Below are 23,143 nucleotides of genomic sequence, written 5' to 3' on the forward strand. Positions count from 1 at the left end.
GCTTTTAGCTATTAAATTGGCACTCGAGGAGTGGAGACATCTTTTAGAAGGCTCCCTGCATCCCATCATCATTTACACGGACCATAAAAATTTATCGTATCTCCAGACTGCCCAGCGATTAAATCCTCGCCATGCTAGATGGACATTGTTTTTTGCCCGCTTCAATTTTGAAATTCATTTTCGTCCAGCTGACAAGAACGTTAGAGCTGACGCACTATCACGTTCCACCCATGTTTCCGAATCTGAAGCCCTTCCACAGCACATCATACCTCCTGAGTGTCTCATCACCTCCGCTCCTACCACTCTTGTGCAAGTTCCTCCAGGGAAGACCTTTGTACCTTCACGCCTTCGCCACAAAATTCTTAAATGGGGTCATTCTTCTCTTTTGGACGGACATGCTGGTGTCAAGAAGTCGGAGCAGTTGATTTCCAGACACTATTGGTGGCCAACCTTGCAGAAGGATCTGACTGATTTTGTTCGTGCTTGTACTACCTGTGCCCGTGACAAGACTCCACGCCAGAAGCCGGCAGGTCTCCTCCTTCCTTTACCTGTACCTGAACAGCCATGGTCCCATATTGGTATGGACTTCATCACCGATCTGCCACCTTCTCGCAATAATACAGTCATCTGGGTGGTTGTTGATCGTTTTTCTAAAATGGCTCATTTTGTTCCTCTGCCGGGTCTTCCCTCTGCGCCTCAATTGGCGAAACAATTTTTTCTTCATATTTTTCGATTCCACGGGCTTCCCACGCACATCGTTTCAGACAGAGGCGTTCAGTTTGTTTCTAAATTTTGGAGGGCACTCTGCAGTCAATTAAAAATCAAACTAAATTTTTCTTCTGCTTACCACCCTTAATCCAACGGTCAAGTGGAAAGAGTAAATCAGATACTTGGTGACTACCTGCGACATTTTGTCTCCTCTCGCCAAGACGATTGGGTGGACCTCTTGCCCTGGGCTGAATTTTCGTACAATTTTAAAAACTCTGAGTCTTCTTCCAAATCCCCATTTTTTGTGGTGTACGGCCGTCACCCGCTTCCCCCCCTCCCTATCCCCACTTCCTCTGGGGATCCTGCCGTTGATGAATTGACGCAAGATTTTTCTTCCATTTGGCGTGAGACTCAAAAATCGCTTCTACTGGCCTCATTTCGAATGAAGGTGCATGCTGATAAAAAGAGAAGGGTTCCTCCGGTATTTTCCCCTGGTGACAAGGTATGGCTTTCTGCTAAGTATATTTGATTCCGTGTACCCAGTTACAAGTTGGGCCCCCGATTTTTAGGGCCTTTCAAAGTCAAAAAACAAATCAACCCTGTCTCTTACCAACTTCATCTGCCCCCCTCTCTCCGTATTCCTAACTCCTTCCATGTCTCTCTACTCAAACCTGTTGTTCTTTACCGCTATTCTCCCAAAGTCATTTTTCCTGCTCCTGTCTCTGGATCCTCTGATATCTTCTCTGTGAAAGAGATCCTCGCCTCCAGGGTTGTCCGAGGTAAAATATTTTTTCTTGTTGATTGGGAGAATTGTGGCCCCGAAGAGAGGTCCTGGGAACCCGAGATCAATATGCTTGATAAGAAAATCATTCGTAGATTTCTGGGTTCCAAAAAGAAGGGGAGACCCAAGGGGGGGGGGGTACTGTAACGCCGAGCGCTCCGGGTCCCGCTGCTTCCCCGGAGCGCTCGCGGCGTTACTCTGCTTGCAGCGCTCCGGTCGGCGCTGCTGACCGAGAGCGCTGCTATCCTGTCACCAGAGGGGATGCGATCCGTGGGACAGGACGTGCCCGTTCACGGATCGCATCCCATGTCCCTTCTCACCCGCTCCGTCCTTCCTCTGTTCCTGCCCGGCGCGCGCGGCCCCGCTCTCTAGGGCGCGCGCGCGCCGGCTCTCTGAAATTTAAAGGGCCAGTGCACCTCTAATTGGTGCCTGGCCCAATCTAGTCTAAGCACTGTTTCCCCTATAAAACATCACTTCCCCTTCCTGTCCCTGCCGGATCTTGTTGCCTAGTGCCTAGTGAAAGCGTTCCAGTGTGTCCTTGCCTGTGTTTCCAGAATCTCTGCTGTTGCCCCTGACTACGAACCTTGCCGCCTGCCCTGACCTTTCTGCTATGTCTGACCTTGCCTTGCCTTGTCCTTCTGTACCGCGCCATCTCAGCCACCAGAGAGGTTGAGTCGCTACTGGGTGGAACGACCTGGGGGTTACCTGCCGCAGCAAGTCCATCCCGCTTTGCGGCGGGCTCTGGTGAATACCAGTAACCCCTTAGACTCCGTTCCCCTGGTACGGCCCACGCCATCACCTCTCTGGTTCAGAGGATCCACTTCCAGTGTCCTCACCTTCCGCCAACCCGGATCCTGACACAGGCTCTGTAATTGTGCTGCCATGTGACATGTGACTCCTTGTTAAATTTGGTCCTTTGTACCCACACACTGGGGCCCGGAAAACTAAAACTTGAGAGTTAAAATTTCAATTTCAAAATCCTCGATTTTTTTATGGTAGCACTAGCTACCCTAAATCTTCAATTTAAATTTCAAAATTCATCCTTTAATCTTAGGGATTGTGAAGCCCTGGTGTCTACTCCTGTTGCTTCCAGCTCCAGGCTGTGTCATTCAGCAACTATATGGTCTCTCTTCATGCTTTAGCCAACACTAGGCTGTGCCATTCAGACACTATATGGTATCCTGATGCTTCAGCCAACTCCAGGCTGTGTCATTCAGCCAATATATGGTTTACTGATGCTGCTGAGCCTGGGTCTGAGCCAAAAAATCTTTATGGTAGCACTAGCTACCCTAAATCTTCAATTAAAATTTCAAAATTTGTCTTTTAATCTTAGGTATTGTGAAGCCCTAATGTCTACTCATGCTGCTGTCAACTCCAGGCTGTGCCATTCAGACACTATATGGTCTCCTGATGCTTCAGCCAACTTCAGGCTGTGTCATTCAGCCAATATATGGTTTACTGACACTGCTGGGCTTGGATCTGGGCATATAAAATTTTTATGGTAGCACTAGCTACCCTAAATCTTCAATTTAAATTTCTAAATTTGTCTTTTAATCTTAGGTATTGTGAAGCTCTAGTGTCTACTCATACTGCTGCTAACTCCAGGGTGTGCCATTCAGACACTATATGGTCTCCTGATGCTTCAGCCAACTCCAGGCTGTGTCATTCAGCCAATATATGATTTACAAATGCTGCTGGGCCTGGGCCTAAACATTTTCTATGGTAGCACTGCCTACCCTAAAGCTTCAAATTAAATTTCAAAATTCATCTTTTAATCTTAGGGATTGTGAAGCCCTGGTGTCTACTCCTGTTGCTTCCAGCTCCAGGCTGTGTCATTCAGCAACTATACGGTCTCCTCAGGCTTCAACTAACTCCAGGCTGTGCCATTCAGACACTATATGGTCTCTTTTCATGCTTTAGCCAACACTAGGCTGTGCCATTCAGACACTATATGGTATCCTGATGCTTCAGCCAACTCCAGGCTGTGTCATTCAGCCAATATATGGTTTACAAATACTGCTGGGCCTGGGCCTAAACATTTTCTATGGTAGCACTGCCTACCCTAAATCTTCAATTTCAATTTCAAAATTTGTCTTTTAATCTTAGGTATTGTGAAGCCCTAGTGTCTCCTCATGCTGCTCCCAACTCCAGGCTGTGCCATTCAGACACTATATGGTCTCCTGATGTGAAGCAAACTCCAGGCTGTGTCATTCAGCCAATATATGGTTAACTGATGCTGCTGGGCCTGGGTCTGGTCCTAAAAATTCTTTATGATAGCACTAGCTACCCTAAATCTTCAATTTCAATTTCAAAATTTGTCTTTTAATCTTAGATATTGTGAAGCCCTAGTGTCTACTCATGCTGCTGCCAACTCCAGGCTGTGCCATTCAGACACAATATGGTCTCCTGATGCTTCAGCCAACTCCAAGCTTTTTCATTCAGCCACTATATGGTCTCCTCATGCTGCCAACACCTCCACGCTGTGTCATTTAGCCACTGTACGGTCTCCTCATGCTGCCAACATCACCACGCTGTGTCATTCAGCCACTATATGGTCTCCCCATGCTGCCAACACTTCCACGCTGTGTCATTCAGCCACTATATGGGTTCCTAATGCTGCCAACACCTCCATGCTGTGTCATTCAGCCACTATATGGTCTCTTCATGCTTCAGCCTCATCCAAGCTTTGTCATTCAGCCACTATGTGGTCTCCTCATGCTTCAGCCTCATCCAGGCTGTGTTATTCAGCCACTATATGGTCTCCTCATGCTGCCAACACCTCCACGCTGTGTCTTTCAGCCACTATATGGTCTCATCATGCTGTTAACACCTCCATGCTATGCCATTCAGCTACTTTTGGTCTCCTCATGCTTCAGCCACATCCAAGCTTTTTCATTCAGCTACTATATGGTCTCCTCATGCTGCCAACACCTCAACGCTGTGTCATTTAGCCACTGTATGGTCTCCTCATGCTGCCAACACCTCCACACTGTGTCATTTGGCCACTGTATGGTCTCTTCATGCTGCCAACACCTCCATGCTGTGTCATTCAGCCACTATATGGTCTCCTATTGCTGTCAACACCTCCACCCTGTGTCTTTTAGCCACTGTATGGTCTCCTCATGCTGCCAACACCTCCATGCTGTGTCATTCAGCCACTATATGGTCTCCTCATACTGATGCCACCTCCAGGCTCTGTCATTGTGCCACTCTACAGCAGTGATTCTAAAAGCGATGCCTGTAATCTGCATGTCATTCTGAATAACAGTATTATTTCACTACCCCAGCACAATTCATATGCGTGTTTGAACAAAGCAAAGTGTTCTACACCGCTATTGAGGCTCTAGCTTAACTCCGCGACAAGTTATCCTCTGTTCTCGAGCCTCATGACCAGTTGGTGGTAACATGTATACAACTGTTTTTATGAATATTCCTAACCGGGGCTGGAGACTCAAAAACACCTGGCATAATGTGGTCAGGAGCATTTTACATGAAAAATACCAACAATGGATCCTCTTTAACCCCTTAAGGACATAGGGCGTATCCATACGCCCCCGTTTCCAAGTCATTAAGGACCGTATGGATACGCCCTGAGCATTCCCGGCCCCCACCGCTAGCCGGAGGGGAGCCGGAGCCGGATGCCTGCTGAAATCGTTCAGCAGGCATCCCGGCATATCGCCCAGGGGGGTCATTATGTCCCCCCATGTCGGCGATTGCAGCAGATCGCTGGACAATTCAGTCCAGCGATCTGCGGCGGATTCCGGGTCAATCGGGTCTCCAGTGACCCGATGACCCGGAATTACTGGCTGATCGGGGCCGTCAGAGATGGCCCCGAACAGCCATAGCCAGCAGGGGTGAGGTGGCACTGGTGCCACCTCACGATCGCCCTGATTCGTCGGCCGGATTCCCGGCCGACCAATCAGGGCGCCTGCTGCGGGTGTCACTCCCGCAACCCGCTCCGCCCCTCTTCCGGAGGACGTGGGCGGGTGCGGGAAGACGACCCCCGGTGCTGGGGACCCCGATCCCCGGCGTCCCTGTTGGGATCGGGGCCCCAGGAGCGACGGTGGCGGCGAGGGACTGACCTGTGCGGCGGCATCGTGGAGCAGCAGCAGGAGGCGAGTGACAGCCTCCTGCTGTTGCTTAGCAACAGCTCCCAGCATGCAAAAAGGGCATGCTGGTAGCTGTAGTTATGCAACAGCAGGAGGCAGACCACCACAACTCCCAGCATGCCCTTATGGGCATGCCTGGACTTGTAGTTTTGCAACAGCTGGAGGCACATTCTTTCTATGGAAAAGTGTACCTTCAGCTGTTGTATAACTACAACTCCCAGCTTGCACAATCAGCTAAAGTGCATGCTGGGAGTTGTAGTGGTGCATCTGGTGGTTGCATAACTACAACTCCCAGCATGCCCGTTGGCTGTCGGTGACTGCTGAGAGTTGTAGTTTTGCAACAGCTGAAGGCACACTGAGTTAAGTAGCAAACCAGTGTGTCTCCAGCTGTTGCATAACTACAATCCCCAGCATCCCCAGCCAATGTAGTATGCCTCCAGCTGTTGCATAACTACAAGACCCAGCAAGCCCTTCCGCTGTCTGTACATGCTGGGGGTTGTAGCTTTTGCAACAGCTGAAGGCACACTGGTTGCAAAACACTGAGTTTGTTACCAAACTCGGTGTTTCACAACCTGTGTGTCTCCAGCTGTTGAAAAACTACAACTCCCAGCATGCACTGATAGACCGTACATGCTGGGAGTTGTAGTTTTGCAACAGCTGGAGGTATTTCCCCCCCCCCCCCCCATGTGAACGTACAGGGTACACTCACATGGGCGGAGGATTACAGTAAGTATCCGGCTGCAAGTTTGAGTTGCGGCAAATTTTCTGCCGCTGCTCAAACTGCCAGCGAGAAACTACTGTGAACCCTCCGCCCGTGCGACTGTACCCTAAAAACACTACACTACGCTAACACAAAATAAAATAAAAAGTAAAAAACACTACATATACACATACCCCTACACAGCCCCCCTTCCCCAATAAAAATGAAAAACGTCTGGTACGCCACTGTTTCCAAAACGGAGCCTCCAGCGATTGCAAAACTACAACTCCCAGCATCCACTGATAGACCGTACATGCTGGGAGTTGTAGTTTTGCAACAGCTGGATATTTCCCCCCCCAATGTGAACGTACGGGTACACTCACATGGGCGGAGGATTACAGTAAGTATCCGGCTGCAAGTTTGAGCTGCGGCAAATTTTCTGCTGCAGCTCAAGCTGCCAGCGAGAAACTACTGTGAACCCCCGCCCGTGTGACTGTACCCTAAAAACACTACACTACCACAAAATAAAAAGTAAAAAACACTATATATACACATACCCCTACACAGCTCCCCTCCCCAGTAAAAATGAAAAACGTCTGGTATGCCACTGTTTCCAGAACGGAGCCTCCAGCTGTTGCAAAACAACTACTCCCAGTATTGCCAGATAGCCACTGACTGTCTAGGCATGCTGGGAGTTTTACAACAGCTGGAGGCACCCTGTTGGGGAATCACTGGCGTAGAATACCCCTATGTCCACCCCTATGCAAGTCCCTAATTTAGGCCTCAAATGCACATGGCGCTCTCACTTTGGAGCCCTGTCGTATTTCAAGGCAACAGTTTAGGGTCACATATGGGGTATCGCCGTACTCGGGAGAAATTGGGCTTCAAATTTTGGGGGGGATTTTCTGCTATTACCCTTTTTTAAAATGTAAAATTTTTGGGAAAACAAGCATTTTAGATTAAAAAAAATTTTTTTTTTACATATACAAAAGTCATGAAACACCTGTGGGGTATAAAGGTTCACTTAACCCCTTGTTACGTTCCCCGAGGGGTCTAGTTTCCAAAATGGTATGCCATATGTTTTTTTTTTTTGCTGTCCTGGCATCATAGGGGCTTCCGAAATGCGGCATGCCCCAAGAGCAAAATTTGCTTTCAAAAAGCCAAATGTGACTCCTTCTCTTCTGAGACCTGTAGTGCGCCAGCAGAGCACTTTTCACCCCCATATGGGGTGTTTTCTGAATCGGGAGAAATTGGGATTCAAATTTTGGGGGGTGTTTTCTGCTATTACCCTTTTTAAAAATGTAAAAATTTTGGGAAACCAAGCATATTAGGTAAAAAAATAAAAATAAATTCACATATGCAAAAGTCGTGAAACACCTGTAGGGTATTAAAGTTCACATTACCCCTTGTTACGTTCCCCGAGGGGTCTAGTTTCCAAAATGGTATGCCATGTGATTTTTTTTTGCTGTTCTGGCACCATAGGGGCTTCCTAAATGCGGCATGCCCCCAGAGCAAAATTTGCTTTCAAAAAGCCAAATGTGACTCCTTCTCTTCTGAGACCTGTAGTGCGCCAGCAGAGCAATTTTCACCCCCATATGGGGTGTTTTCTGAATCGGGAGAAATTGGCTTCAAATTTTGGGGGGTATGTTCTGCTATTACCCTTTTTAAAAATGTAAAATTTTTGGGAAACCAAGCATTTTAGGTAAAAAAAAAAATATTTTTTTTACATATGCAAAAGTCGTGAAACACCTGTAGGGTATTAAGGTTCATTTTACCCCTTGTTACGTTCCCTGAGGGGTCTAGTTTCCAAAATGGTATGCCATGTGTTTTTTTTTTTTGCTGTCCTGGCACCATAGGGGCTTCCTAAAGGTGACATACCCCCCAAAAACCATTTGTCGCTCCTTCCCTTCTGAGCCCTCTACTGTGCCCACTGAACAATTAACATAGACATATGAGGTATGTGCTTACTCGAAAGAAATTGGGTTTCAAATACAAGTAAAAATTTTCTCCTTTTTACCCCTTGCAAAAATTCAAAAATTGGGTCTACAAGAACATGCGAATGTAAAAAATGAAGATTTTGAATTTTCTCCTTCACTTTGCTGCTATTCCTGTGAAACACCTAAAGGGTTAATACACTTACTGAATATCATTTTGAATACTTTGGGGGGTGTAGTTTTTATAATGGGGTCTTTTATGGGGTATTTCTAATATGAAGACCCTTCAAATCCACTTCAAACCTGAACTGGTCCTTGAAAAATAGCGAGTTTGAAAATTTTGTGAAAAATTGTAAAATTGCTGCTGAACTTTGAAGCCCTCTGGTGTCTTCCAAAAGTAAAAACTCATAAATTTTATGATGCAAACATAAAGTAGACATATTGTATATGTGAACCCAAAAAAAAATTATTTTGAATATCCATTTTCCTTACAAGCAGAGAGCTTCAAAGTTAGAAAAATGCAAAATTTTCATTTGTTTCATCAAATTTTGGGATTTTTCACCAAGAAAGGCTGCAAGATACCACAAAATTTTACCACTAAGTTAAAGTAGAATATGTCACGAAAAAACAATCTCGGAATCAGAATGATAACTAAAAGCATTCCAGAGTTATTAATGTTTAAAGTGACAGTGGTCAGAATTGCAAAAAATGCTCTGGTCCTTAAGGTGAAAAAGGGCTCGGTCCTTAAGGGGTTAATAGCATAAAATGGTCCCTCCCTAGCCATTTTTAGTTTCCCTTATACAATGCTTTCAAAATGTATTGAGAGCAAGGGACTGTTGTTATCATTTGTTGTTTTTTTTCCAGCCTACATATTAAACCTTTAATTGAACATTACCTGAAAGCTTTTAATCACAATATCAGAGAGATATTACTGACATTGTTTTGCGGAGCAAATGATCTGTATGCTTGACCTGCAGAAAAATCATCGAAGATACTTGTGTGGGTGTAAAATTAGAAGGAATGACTGCTATCAGATTGTCAAGGAAATCCTGAAATGAGTTGAAACACCAAGCTGTGATGAACCATATTGATCCCATATTATCTTGTCTACAGACAACAGTCAAACACATTGGATTTCCAACCTAGTTAATTAAGTTTTAAGCCTTTGTCAGAAAAATCAAATCAGATAAGTTGGTGGTGGGAACCAATACATCTGACTGGTCTTATAATGACAACAGATGGGAATGATGTCAACTAAAGACTGTTCTCGTTGATAAAAAGTCTGTCTTACTTTGGGATAAAACTTCCAATCATTAGGACTCTATTAGCGGAAATATTTAAATTGCCAACAAAGTCTTTTTGGTATGCCTGTCACATTAACCCCTTCATGATCCAGCTAGTTTTGGCCTTCATGACCCAGTCCGTTTTTTTGCAAATCTGACATGTGTTTCTTTAAGTGGTAATAACTTAACTGCTTTTACCAGGCAAAGTGATTCAGAGATAGTTTTTTTGAGACATATTGTACTTTATATTAGTGGTAAATTTTTGTGAAAAACTCTAAAATATTGTCTGTGTTTGAAACTCTCTACTTGTAAGAGAAATAGTAAAGCCAAATAAATTTAGTTATTAATTCACATCCACAACATGTCTACTTTATGCTGGCATCATCTGTTAAACATTATTTTACTTTTTTACGACATTAGAAGGCTTATATTATTACGAGCGTTTTTTCAAATTCAAATTGTCTACAAAAGTTCAAAATCACTTTTTTTTGGGAACAATAACATTTTGAATATATATGTGTGTGTATATATATATATATATATATATATATATATACATATATATAATATACACACACACATATATATATATATATATATATATATATATATATATATATATATGTGTTTGTATATATACGTGTATGTATATGTAGTATTGATATATTAGCTTAAAGCCACAGGTTTAGGCCTCCCAATTCATTAGTATCACAGCGGTACGAGGGAACCTTATACTCAGATAATATTAAAACTTCACTTTTAACCTCTTAAGGACGCAGGGCGTATGGATACGCCCTGCATTCCGAGTCCTTAAGGACGCAGGGCGTATCCATACACCCGTGGGAATTCCGGTCCCCACCGCTAGCCGGTTGGGGACCGGAGCCGGATGCCTGCTGAAATCATTCAGCAGGCATCCCGGCATATCGCCCAGAGGGTTCCTGAGACCCCCCCATGTCGGCGATCGGAGAAAATCGCATGTCAATTCAGACATGCGATTTTCTCCAATTCCGGGCTGATCGGGTCTCTGGTGACCCGATCACCCGGAAAATAGGGCTGATCGGAGTTGTCAGCAACACCCCCGATCAGCCTAAAGGATAGGAGTGAGGTCGCAAAGCTGCGATCTACTCCTATCCCCTGCCATTACTCAGAACGGAGTTCTGACCAATGGCAGCGCAGGACAGGGGGTTGCCATGGCAACCCCCCGTTCTGCCCGCCCCTGGATGTCAAGGGGCTCTGGAAAGAAGATGGAGGCCGTACCTGCAGGAGAAGATGCCTGGGGACCTGGGATCTTCGCTGGAGCCTGCAGGATCCTGATCAGGTAGGGAATCGACAGTGGGGGGGGGGGGATTGAAAGTGAAAGTAAATCGATCTTTACTGTGGCAACCACTAGGAGGGGCAAACTGCAACTCCCAGCATGCCCAGAGAGCCAAAGGCTGTCTGGGCATGCTGGGAGTTGTAGTTTTGCAACATCTGGAGGGTCACAGTTTGGAGACCACTGTTACAGTGGTGCCCAAACAGTAGCCCTCCAGATGTTGCCAAACTACAACTCTCAGCATGCCTTGACTGCCCAGGCATGCTGGGAGTTGTAGTTCTGTAACATCTGTCCCTTCAGATTTAGCAATTTTCATGACATTTTTGGAAATTGCTACTCTACTTTGAAGCCCTCTAATTTTTTCATTTTGTGATGCCAACATAAAGTGGACATATTGTATTTGTGAAGAAAAATAAAATGTATTTGGAATATCCATTTTCCTTACAATTAGAGAGCTTCAAAGTTAGAAAAATGCAAAATTTTCCAAATCTTTATGAAATTTGGGGATTTTTCCCCAAAAAAGGATGCAATTAACGCCGAAAATTTACCACCAAAATAAAGTAGAATATGTCACGAAAAAACTATCTCAGAATCAGAATATTCGTGTTATTAAGTGTTTTCGCGTTATTAATTCGTAAAGTGACGGTGGTCAGAATTGCGAAAAAAGGCTCAGTCCTTAAGGTGAAAAAGGGCTGCGTCCTTAAGGGGTTAATGCAGCTATTAAAAAACAACAAAACAAACCAAAAATAACTCACTAGTGCACAAAAATATTACGGACCGCCACCAGTTATTGTAGATCTAGCTTGTCACTGCATAAATATCCACTTATGGACAGTCCTTTAATTTTCACTGGAGTACTGTCAACAATATTTCATTATAGGGCTCTTATCCCCAGCAATTCATCCATTCCGGGGGTGGTAAAGTGCCTCTGATATATTCGCACAAAATCCCTCGGCCACAAAAGTGCAGATTTTAACTCAATCAGTGCTAGCATCAAAATATTCTCCTTACAGTAGATAAGGTGCTTTATAGATCAAACTTCATCAAAGTAATCAGTGCATTTAATTCCATAGAACTCTCCATTATCATAGTCCTTGCAGCAGCACCTGGATATTGCACTTCACACAGCAGCATGTCAATATTGCACTCGCTGGCAGCAACAACACTTTTATGTCCCACTGGACTCTATATTAACACAGTCTTGTTAGCAGCATCTGAGAATTGCACTTAGAATAGCAGCATATAGACATTGCACTTCTCCCTTTATCAGAACACCTTCAGAGCAGCAATAGTCCTCCAGTAAGCAGCTAGATAGTGAGACTTATCCTGTAGCGGAGTCTCAATCATTGCACTTGCCCTATTAGCATAAACAGTACTCCTAGTCAGACGACACATCAGTGTTGATTAGTGTTGCTCGCGAATATTCGCAATTCGAATTTTATTCACGAATATCGTATATTCGCGAATTCGCGAATATAGTACTATATATTTGAAATTACGAATATTCCCTTTTTTTTTTCACAGTACACATCACAGTGATCACCCCTCTCTGCTTCCAGCTTGTGTGGTCTAAAGAAGGCTCTAATACTACTGTGTGAGACCGCAAATATTGATCCCTCTCTTCTGCTGCTTCTATCAATTTACACTGGTATACTTGCTATAAAGTTCATAAGTTTTCACATATTCGAATTTTCGCATATGCGAAAAAACATGAATATGCGAATTTAGCAAAAATATGACGAATATTCGTCCATATATTCGCGAAATATCACAAATTCGAATATGTCCTCTGCTGCTCAACACTAGTGTTGATCCACAACATATTTACGTATCTGTTGCGTGTCCAGACAGGGGTCCTATGCGTTTCCTTTGCCATCAGTCATCAGGGACCGGCGTCTTGGCATTTTGCAGTGTGCCCAAATCTCTGTGTGCGGCTCTGATGGCGGCCGTACACTGAAATATGGGTTTGCGCTGTTTTTTTTAAGCCCATAACTCCTCCCCCGCAGTCACATGACTCCCTCGGCCCAGGTACTGCGTTTCATAGACGAGCCGCTTACCTGCATAGAGGATTCGGAGTATCCCGCTCCGGGGGTGGGTTTGATGTATGTCAGGTAGCGCTTTACGCCTCATTCTGAAAACTGGCAGTCTTGACAACCACTCATTTGTATTCCAAGCCTCAATACTGATGCCGATCAAGACATACTTCTCTGATCAGGTAGATTTTATATACACTTCATATTTTCTTATTCATACCAAGTCAGTATCACAGATAGTAGCATGTACATATAACATATTTGAAAGAGATCCAAATACTTATTTGGTTTCTTTTGCCCAGAATCAGTAAATGCACATTTTCACCCTATTCCTTTTCATGACACCTGACGTAGGGTTATATAAAACTTGTTTTTAAATAAAACATGCATAAGATATAAAATCATTTAATCCTTTAGGCTTAACAGTGTCCAGTCTAAAAGTCCACTCTGCTTCCCTCTGCAGGAGGGTCTTGTCCCAATTACCTCCTCTTGGTGATTGGGGGACCACCTCTATCACCTGTACTTTTAGGTTTACTGGACTACAGTCATGATGGTTCGCAAAGTGAATACCCACTGGGGTGTCCCTAGCATGTATAATATCCCCCAGGTGTTCCTGAATTCTTTTTTTAAGGGGCCTAAAAGTCTTACCTATGTAGTTTTTGGACACACACAGGTAAGAAGGTACACTACACCCTTTGTATCACAGTTAGCAAATGACCTCATTTCAAATTCTTGTGTGACACTGGTACTGGAAAATGTCTTGCTTTTCTTAATGTAGGGACAAACAGTACATTTGCCACACGGATAAGTCCCTTTAATTTTAGATGTTAACCATTGGTCCGGTTTGGTAGGTTGTAGATAACTATGTGTAAGCCTATCCTTCAAATTTTTTTCCTCTACGGTATGTTATCTCGGGATATTCTGACACTAGGTCCCCCTAACTTCTCATCAGCCTTCGGGATATCCCAATAGGTTCTGAAGATATCCTGGTCCTCTCTCCATTTGTCATCATAGGTCCCTATGATTCTAATGGCCTGTTCCTGATTAGTCTCTAGCCTAGGTGTAAGTAGGCTCACCCTATTAGTATTAAGTGCCCTATGATAAGCTCTTTCGAGCACCTTATTAGGGTAGCCCCTAGCTCTCAGTCTTGATCTTAAATCTGAGGCTTTTTCCTCAAATTCTGACAATGTAGAACAATTCCTCCGCATTCTGAGGTATTGTGCAGTAGGAATGCCCCTCTTCAGTGGGAGAGGGTGACAACTGTCCCACTGAAGAAGGGCATTCGTAGCGGTATCCTTCCTAAATACTGTAGTGAGGGCCTGGTTATCCTCCGCCACCCAGATTTTCAGGTCGAGGAACACCAGCTCCCTCCTACTACAGGTAGATGTAAAACGAAGGCCCAAATCATTTTGGTTGAGGGAGCTAACAAAATTGTTAAACATGTCCTCAGATGACGTCCAAATGAGGAGGACATCATCTATGAACCTAACCCACAAAGCTACGGGGTCGGTCTATAGTGTCATCCCCTCATTGAAGACATTTTGGTCCTCCCACCACCCGAGGTACAGGTTGGCATAACTGGGGGCACAAGGGCTCCCCATTGCTGTACCTTGCTGTTGGTGGAAGGACCGCCCCTCAAAAAAACATTTTTTTAGTAAGAATAAATATGAGGAAATCAAGGATCAGCTTGTTATGGGCCCCGTACTGCGTCCCTCTCGTCTGCAAGAAAAACGAAACTGCTTCAAGGCCCTTCTCATGAGGGATTGAGGAATAGAGTGCCTCTACATCTAATGATGCAAGAAAGGCACCCTCCTCAATCCTTAGGTCCTCTAACCTTTTTATATCATCTGTCATGTCTCTTATCAAACAATGTTAATGAATATACAAATGGACGCAGCACGACATCCACATATTCACTCACTGATTGTGTCAAATTTTCGATTCCCGATACAATCGGGCGCCCCCTCAATGGGGGGTAGCCCTTAAGTACCTTCGGAATCGAGTAAAAACTCGCTATCCTAGGATGTACTGGCTTCATATACTCGTATTCCCTGTCACTTATGAGACCTTTGGTCCTAGCTGCATCCAACATGGCCTTCAATTCATCCCCAAACTTATTGGTCGGATCACTCCTGAGGGGCAAATAACATTGCCTTTCATTTAAGATTACAAGGCACATCTCCCTATAGTCCTCCCTGGTCATCAAAACAATATTACCCACCTTGTCAGAGGGTTTGTGTGTGTGTATATATATATATATATATATATATATATATATTAATTTATTTAAATTTTTTACAATTGTACAACAGCTCCCCTCTAGTGTCTAGTGCACAAAACATGCAGTGCCAGGTGTAGGACAGTGTAGGTGTAGAACTAAACAGCTCTTTACAAAATATAAATAAATAAAAAAGAAATGAAAGTGAAAATAAAGCATGACGGCGGGACACGGCGTCGGCAGCTCGGGACGGGTAAGGGACGCCGGGGGAAGGGGGATAGATGAGGGTCACTGGGGCTTCCTAGTAGAGCAGCAGTGTGTGTGTCCCGATCCCCGTGATCGGGACACACACACTGCGCTGCTCAAGATTTTTCTATGTGAAATGCTGCCATCAGCTAGTCAGATATGACTAGCTGATAGGAGCAAATGCTGTGAGGGGGGGGGGGGGGACGAAACCCCCCTAGGTCCCGAGGCAAGATGGCTGGCTATCAGTGATAGCCACCATCTTACCGGGCGCAGCGGGATGCCGTGAGTAGTGGCCAGTATCTGCATGACGTACATGTACATCACAGGTTGGCTAAACCTTCCTGGTCATGACGTACATGTATGTTATGGGTCGGGAAGGGGTTAAAGGGGTACTTTTTATTTTTTTTATCAACTGGTGCCAGAAAGTTAAACAGATTTGTAAATTACTTCTATTAAAAAATCTTAATCCTTCCAGTACTTATTAGCTGCTGAATACTACAGAGGAAATTATTTTCTTTTTGGAACACAGAGCTCTCTGCTGACATCATGGCCACAGTGTTCTCTGCTGACATTTTTGTCCATGTCCAGAGTAAAATAAAATACTGATACAAAACATATGCTGCTCTGGACAGTTCCTAAAATGGACAGAGATGTCAGCAGAGAGCACTGTGTACCAAAAGTAAAAGAATTTCCGCTGTAGTATTCAGCAGCTAATAAGTATTGGTAGGATTAAGATTTTTTAATAGAAGTAATTTACAAATCTGTTTAACTTTCTGGCACCAGTTGATAAAAAAATATATATATTTACGTCCTGCGCCGGCTCCCGCGATATGAAGCGGGATCGCGGCGTCCCGAACAGCTGACTGGACACCGGGAGGGCCCTTACCTGCCTCCTCGGTGTCCGATCGGCGAATGACTGCTCCGTACCTGAGATCCAGGCAGGAGCAGTCAAGCGCCGATAACACTGATCACAGGCGTGTTAATACACGCCAGTGATCAGCATAGGAGATCAGTGTGTGCAGTGTTATAGGCCCCTATGGGACCTATAACACTGCAAAAAAAATGTAAAAAAAAAGTGTTAATAAAGGTCATTTAACCCCTTCCCTAATAAAAGTTTGAATCACCCCCCTTTTCCCATAAAAAAAATAAAACAGTGTAAAAAAAATAAAAATAAACATATGTGGTATCGCCGCGTGCATAAATGTCCGAACTATAAAAATATATCATTAATTAAACCGCACGATCAATGGCGTACGCGCAAAAAAATTCCAAAGTCCAAAAAAGTCTATTTTGGTCCCTTTTTATACCATTAAAAAATGAATAAAAAGTGATCAAAAAGTCCGATCAAAACAAAAATCATACCGATAAAAACTTCAGATCACGGCGCAAAAAAAATGAGTCCTCATTCCGCCCTGTACGTGGAAAAATAAAAAAGTTATAGGGGTCAGAAGATGACATTTTTAAACGTATACATTTTCCTGCATGTAGTTATGATTTTTTCCAGAAGTGCGACAAAATCAAACCTATATAAGTAGGGTATCATTTTAACCGTATGGACCTACAGAATAATGATAAGGTGTAATTTTTACCAAAATATGCACTGCGTAGAAACGGAAGCCCCCAAAAGTTACAAAATGGCATTTTTTTCTTCGATTTTGTTGCACAATGATTTTTTTTTCCGTTTCGCCGTGCATTTTTGGGTAAAATGACTAATGTCACTGCAAAGTAGAATTGGTGACGCAAAAAATAAGCCATAATATGGATTTTTAGGTGGAAAATTTAAAGGGTTATGATTTTTAAAAGGTAAGGAGGAAAAAACGAGTCCTTAAGGGGTTAAGCCATTTTGGCCTTAAGGACCAGACCAATTTTATTTCTGCATTTTCGTTTTTTCCTCCTAGCCTTCTAAAAATCATAACTCTCTTATATTTCCATCCACAGACCCATATGAGGGCTTGTTTTTTGCGTCACCAATTGTACTTTGTAATAACATCCCTTATTTTACCATAAAATGTATGGCACAACCAAACAAATATTATTTATGTGGGAAAATTGAAAAGAAAACCGCAATTTAGCAAATTTTGGAAGGTTTTGTTTTCACGCTGTACACTTTCCGGTAAGAATGACATGTTTTCTTTATTCTGTGGGTCAATACAATTAAAATGTTACCAATGATTATATGCTTTCTATAATTGTACCGCTTAAAAAAAATCTCAAACCATTTTAACAAAATTAGTATGTTTGAAATTGCCCTATTTTGACCACCTATAACTTTCTAATTTTTCCATATATGGGGCAATATGAGGGCTAATTTTTTGCGCCATGATCTGTAGTTTTTATCAGTACCACTTTTGCTTAGGTTTTACTTTTTATTCATTTTTTATTCATTTTTTTGAATAAAATGTGACAAAAAAGCAGCAATTTTGGACTTTAAAAAAAAAACAATATATTTTAATAGTTCAGACTTTTACGCATGCGTCGATACTAAATATGTGTATTAATTATTTTTTTACGCTTTTTGGTGGGTAAAATGGGGAAAAACTGACATTTAACTTTTTATTGGGGGAGGGGATTTTTCAAAATTTTTTATTTTACATTTTTTTACATTTTTTTTTTTTTTACACTTTTTATGTCCCCATAGGGGACTATTCATTGCAATTAGTTGATTGCTAATACTGTGCAGTGCTACGTATAGGACACAGCACTGCTCAGTATTATCGGTGATCTTCTGCTCTGGTCTGCTCGATCTCAGACCAGAGCAGAAGACCCCGGGAGATGGCCGGAGCAAGGTGAGGGGACCTCCGGCCGCCATGCTGGATGATCGGATCCCTGCGGCAGCGCTGCGGGCGATCCGATCATCCATTCAAACTACCGCAATGCCTCCGATGCCGTGATCTGTATTGATCACGGCATCGGAGGGGTTAATGGTGGACATCTGCGCAATCGCGGATGCCCGCCATTACCGGTGGGTCCCTGGCTGCTGATATCAGCCGGGACCTGCCGGGCATGACTCGAGCACCGCTCCGGTGCTCCCGATCATGTTGGCGCGTAAATGTACGTCATGGTGCGCTAAGTACCATGTCAACCATGACATACATTTACGTCCATTGTCGTTAAGGGGTTAAGGTGCTTATGTTCGATTAGACAAAAATATAGGTAGACCCAAATCATATCATCTAACATGATCAATATTTTACATTAAATTTCATATTAATAAGAGTGTAAAATCTGGTCTAGTAGGCAAAGTTCAGGTCTAGCTTTTGACTTGTTTAGCTACAATCTTAAGCAGGAATCCTCTAACCTGAGCTTTGTCGAGTAAGCAGGGATCATGACACTGTGTAGAGTTTCAGAGGATTTTACTCAAAATGTCATCTCCAGTCCATGTTGTGAGGGCATTGTTCCTCAAGTGTTCTGTTTCCCACTCTAAGGCTGCATGCACACCATGTTTTTGCTATACAGTTCCCGTATACGGTTTCAAGTTAAAAACCATACAGAACCGCATAGAAAACCGTATGCATTGACTTAACATTGTTATTTCCAATTTACTATCCATTTATGTCACAGTTGGTTCTTACCTAGAACAGAAGGATTTTCATTTTCAAAGGGTCTTGAGGAATTCGCATCAGGGATCAAAAGACAATGATAATCAGTCAAGTTTAACATTTTGTCTGAACCGTTGATCTCCTCCTCAACATATTCATTTTTGTTGTCTACTACAACATATTTCTGTAAATACTGTTTAGCTTCAGTAACTGGATCCATGTCTGTCTCATTGCTACATAAGTCGGTTGAAGATTGCTGTTGAGCTGTTTCTAAAATGTAAAGTAAGTATTAGGATAACATTTCTAAACTATATTGCTGCCATAATGAAACAAAACATTGAAACATGTACATGTGAACAAGTTGTGCATTTCTAGTAAAGTTGTATGCATGTAAAAATTATGAAAACAAATCTACAGCATCTGCACATACATTTTACAGAATAAAAATATTGGCAGAAAAAGTATTCTAAAATATTCTCATACAATAATCTAAAACATTAATATTGGGACAGACAAGATTCATTAGTACATCGGTTGTTAGTGGATGTGACGCGTACTACTAGTGAATGTGTTGCCTGTACAGTGTGCCAGTCTGAATATGTGAATATATCTTCATGAAACTGCATACTACATTTTGTTTGAAATCACATGACAATATACCAGGTGACTACTTTCAGAAAAGTAGGGGTTTATCATTTATTTGCAAAAGAGGGACAATTGTCCAGGCTAACAGAGGTGATATCCAAATATATCCAAAATACCCCTGACAGCAAATGGTTCCATGAATTCTGTCACAATTTGCCAGTGAAAAGTGAGAAACAATATTTATTGACACAACTATTTTGTAATTGGGTTATTTGGGTTATTTTATTTACAGGTGCAAGGAGATTCCTCAACCTGATTACATCTTTTTTCGGTACCTTGACCCAGATTTATCAATCTGTCAAATACAAAAACTGGAGGGATTTGCCCATAACAACAAATCACAGCTCAGCTTTTAATTTATTAGAGCTCATTAAAGGGGTACTCTAGCCTTTGGGGGAAAAAATGATATGTTGTGCAGCTTTGAAAAATAAAAAAGGAAAAAAATGCTACATTTGTGGTTGAAGCCCATGACTCAAAGTGCAAACCTACCTATCTAAATCTTACCAATGCTATATTTAACCATATACAACCCTTCACCGAACTATGCAGTCTGAATTGTGCCATTACTGGCGCGCATAGAGTATACCTGTAAAAAGAGGGCATACCCTGTGATAATCTAGAGAAATAAGAAGAAAGAGCACTTGGGGTTCTTATAGTCATCCCGCACCTCCCACAAATCAAGGCTAATGGAGTTAGCGCTTACACTTATCAAAACCTGCTGTTTTCCCACAACTCCTGTTCAGCTCCTTCTGGTCCCCTGATCCCTTCCTGCTTCTGGGACTAGACATCAGTTTAGGACCTGCCCACTCAGCCAATCACTGGCCAAAGCGGTGTCGAAAGGTCCTGCAATTAACTATTGTCTTGATTGCAGAAAGAAGACAAGAGATTGAGGGACTAGAATAATCCAAATAGGAGTTGAACAACTCTTTAAAATATGATTCTGAGGTACGATTGGTTTCTGATGGAAAATTAGTTTTTATCTTAGACAGGTTGACATATTTTGGCCATTGCTTCTAATGATCTAAATAAATCTGAAATGACTAACACTGATATTATAGTGTTTATTTAAATTTTACCATTGTCCAAAAAAGTAGAAAGATGTAAATGGATGGTAGAGTGCCCTTTTGATTGCGCTCTACCATCCATCTACAGTTAGTAGACAGGTAGCATCCGAAGCCCCCACTCACCCATAGCACTTGCCCAGCCAACACCACCGTTTCACCCCAGTAGTAAGGTACTTATATGAGGAGGAGGGTTATTACAGTGTGTCACTCCAGTAGTAAGAAGATTACATGAGAAGGAGGTTTGTTACAGTCTGTCACCCAAGTAGTATGGTGGGGCATGTCAAAGGGTGAAGCCAATGGGCAGGATCAATGGGCGGCAAAATTAGCTTTCGCCCTGGGTGGCAAAAATCCTTGCAACATCCCTACTTACAACCCTTTGTTTTCAATTGCTTGCTACTTTGTGTGTGTGTGTGTAGTGTTAGTTTGTGTATCTGTGTGTGTGTGTGTGTACAGGAGTGTACAATTGTGCCTTTTGTCCTTAATGTTTGCATATATTAGGGACATAGTTAACCCTTGGTGTTTAGGTAAATGAGAACAAGCCTAACACTAAAGGAGACATACTGGTTTTTACAAATGGATTTCTAAAGTATTGAAGATCTTCATTTGCTTGGGAGCTGAATTTTCAATTTTTCATGTGTATACTACAAGTATTAGACCATAGAGGCAGCAAATATTTGAATGAAACTTTCCTTTTGACTTTATTTTGTATTCAAATTAAATGAGGTTCTCTAAAGTCTTTGTCTTCTAATGTAGATAAGAATCTATTATATTCACATTTAAAAACTATAAACAGTAAAAAAAACTATTATCATTTACACACAAATAACAGTTATTTATAAAACCTGTCTTTGTTTTTGCTTATTTTTTTTTTAAGTTTTTTTTTTTACATTTTAGCCTTTCTGGTCATTCTTTAGTGGTTTGACGTTTATTAAATGATACCAATGGGGGGCCATCAATAAACTGTAGAGTCTGCCAACATTTCAATGCTACAATGAACAGGCATATAAATAATATTAAAACGTGTTTTAGAACAACCTAGCCCAAAGACAGAAAAAGTGAAATTGATGTGATTTACCAGCACACTCAACCATATCCACATAAACATCTTCTTGTTCAAAACCCACTGTTTCCTCGGGAATGTCAGTCTGATTAGCTTTCTGTTTTTCCTAGAAAATGGTAAAAAAGATTTATGTCAGCAGCAGGAAAGTATTGGACATAACATTTACCCAGAAAATACAAGCACATGTTCAATGCTTTTATTGTTTATATATATCTTTCTATTGTCACTTGTTTGTTTGTGTTTGGAAGTAATTTAATATTTTGTACAGATAGACTATTTTAAAGTGTACCCTTTTTAGGTCATTTTTTAGGATAAACTTTCATATGGGCATATAAAAAAGTTTGTACAAATAAACATTTGGTATCACTGTGTGCGGATTGTCTGAACTATTAAATAATCACATTTTGATCCAGCACAGTCAATGGCTTAATGCAAAAAAAAATAAAAAAAAAATAAAAGAAAACTTCAAACGCCAAAATCTTTAAATTTGGTCACATCATGTCCCAGAATTTTTTTAAATAAAAAGTGATAAAAAAGTGAAAACACTGCAAAAGTGGAACCAGTAAAAACTAAAGCTCACGACACATAGGTGAGCCTTACACAGCTTCTAATGTGGAAAATAGATATCAGTGTCTGAACATGATCATACACAGATTGTAGTCCTTTTACGACAGCAGATGAGCCCCTCTGTCCTATCCAGGGTGTACAGATATATCTAATTTTCTCAAATTTTAGGGGGCAGGGCCAGAGCTGGGCAGCTTGCTAGTATGGCATACTTATTTTTACTTCCTACCTTAGTGGCCTGGCCAATCACAGCACATCACTTACACTTGTCTGCTATACTGTGTCATGGCTGATGAAAGTACACTGGCTGGGGGATGATTTAAAGTTCATCTACTATAGATGGCTTGTAGAGGGGGAAGGGTTTACTGGTGCACTGGCTTTGCAAAGTAGCAGCAGCACAACAACAGGGAATGGTTTACACTAAGCATTTGAACAGCTACTGCTAAGATAAAAATGAAGCCTTACAGGGACAGTGTGGATCCACTGGAGGAGGCAGACAAGCTCATAGATTGCATATATTCCTTCCATACTCTGCTCTCCTCCTGCATAAGCCTTAGCCATCCCCCACCCCTTCTGTATTTTTTGTTATGTTGTGTCTGTTAATAGGAACACATTTGTCCTAATAGCAAGCAGTGGGCAGCAGATTGCAGAGAAGTGAGACACATAGTAGCCAAAACTTCAGAACTTTTTCTGGAGTAGGATTTAGTTTTGGTAAGTGAGGTGAATTACAAAAATATTAGGTATCACATAGATTATCAAATCTGTTTGAAACAACAGTGATCATTTATTAAATTTAAGATGTATAGATATGTATATAAGTTTAAAAAAAATTGGATTTGGCGATTCGCTAAATTTTCTGAAAAAATTCATTTCAGGTCAAATTTATTTGCGGTGAAACTATATTAAAAATGGCTATTTCTGGCCTACAGAGAGCCTCAATAGGGGTG

The 23,143-nt window shown here is 42.2% G+C and overlaps 1 protein-coding gene across 3 annotated transcripts in view; it reads right to left on the minus strand.

Annotated features, from left to right (window-relative positions):
• BANK1 (B cell scaffold protein with ankyrin repeats 1) overlaps positions 1-23,143 on the minus strand; it is a 472,180-nt gene that overhangs the window by 165,186 nt on the left and 283,851 nt on the right. For all 3 annotated transcript variants that reach the window (XM_056566500.1, XM_056566509.1, XM_056566520.1), the window contains exons 8-9: positions 21,648-21,738; positions 18,897-19,133 (exon numbers count right to left, since the gene is read on the minus strand). In XM_056566500.1, coding sequence (XP_056422475.1) covers positions 18,897-19,133; positions 21,648-21,738 — 328 coding nt within the window. The remainder of the gene's footprint in view (positions 1-18,896; positions 19,134-21,647; positions 21,739-23,143) is intronic.

This window comes from Hyla sarda, chromosome 1, assembly GCF_029499605.1.
Source record: "Hyla sarda isolate aHylSar1 chromosome 1, aHylSar1.hap1, whole genome shotgun sequence".
Classification (NCBI taxonomy): Eukaryota; Metazoa; Chordata; class Amphibia; order Anura; family Hylidae; genus Hyla; species Hyla sarda.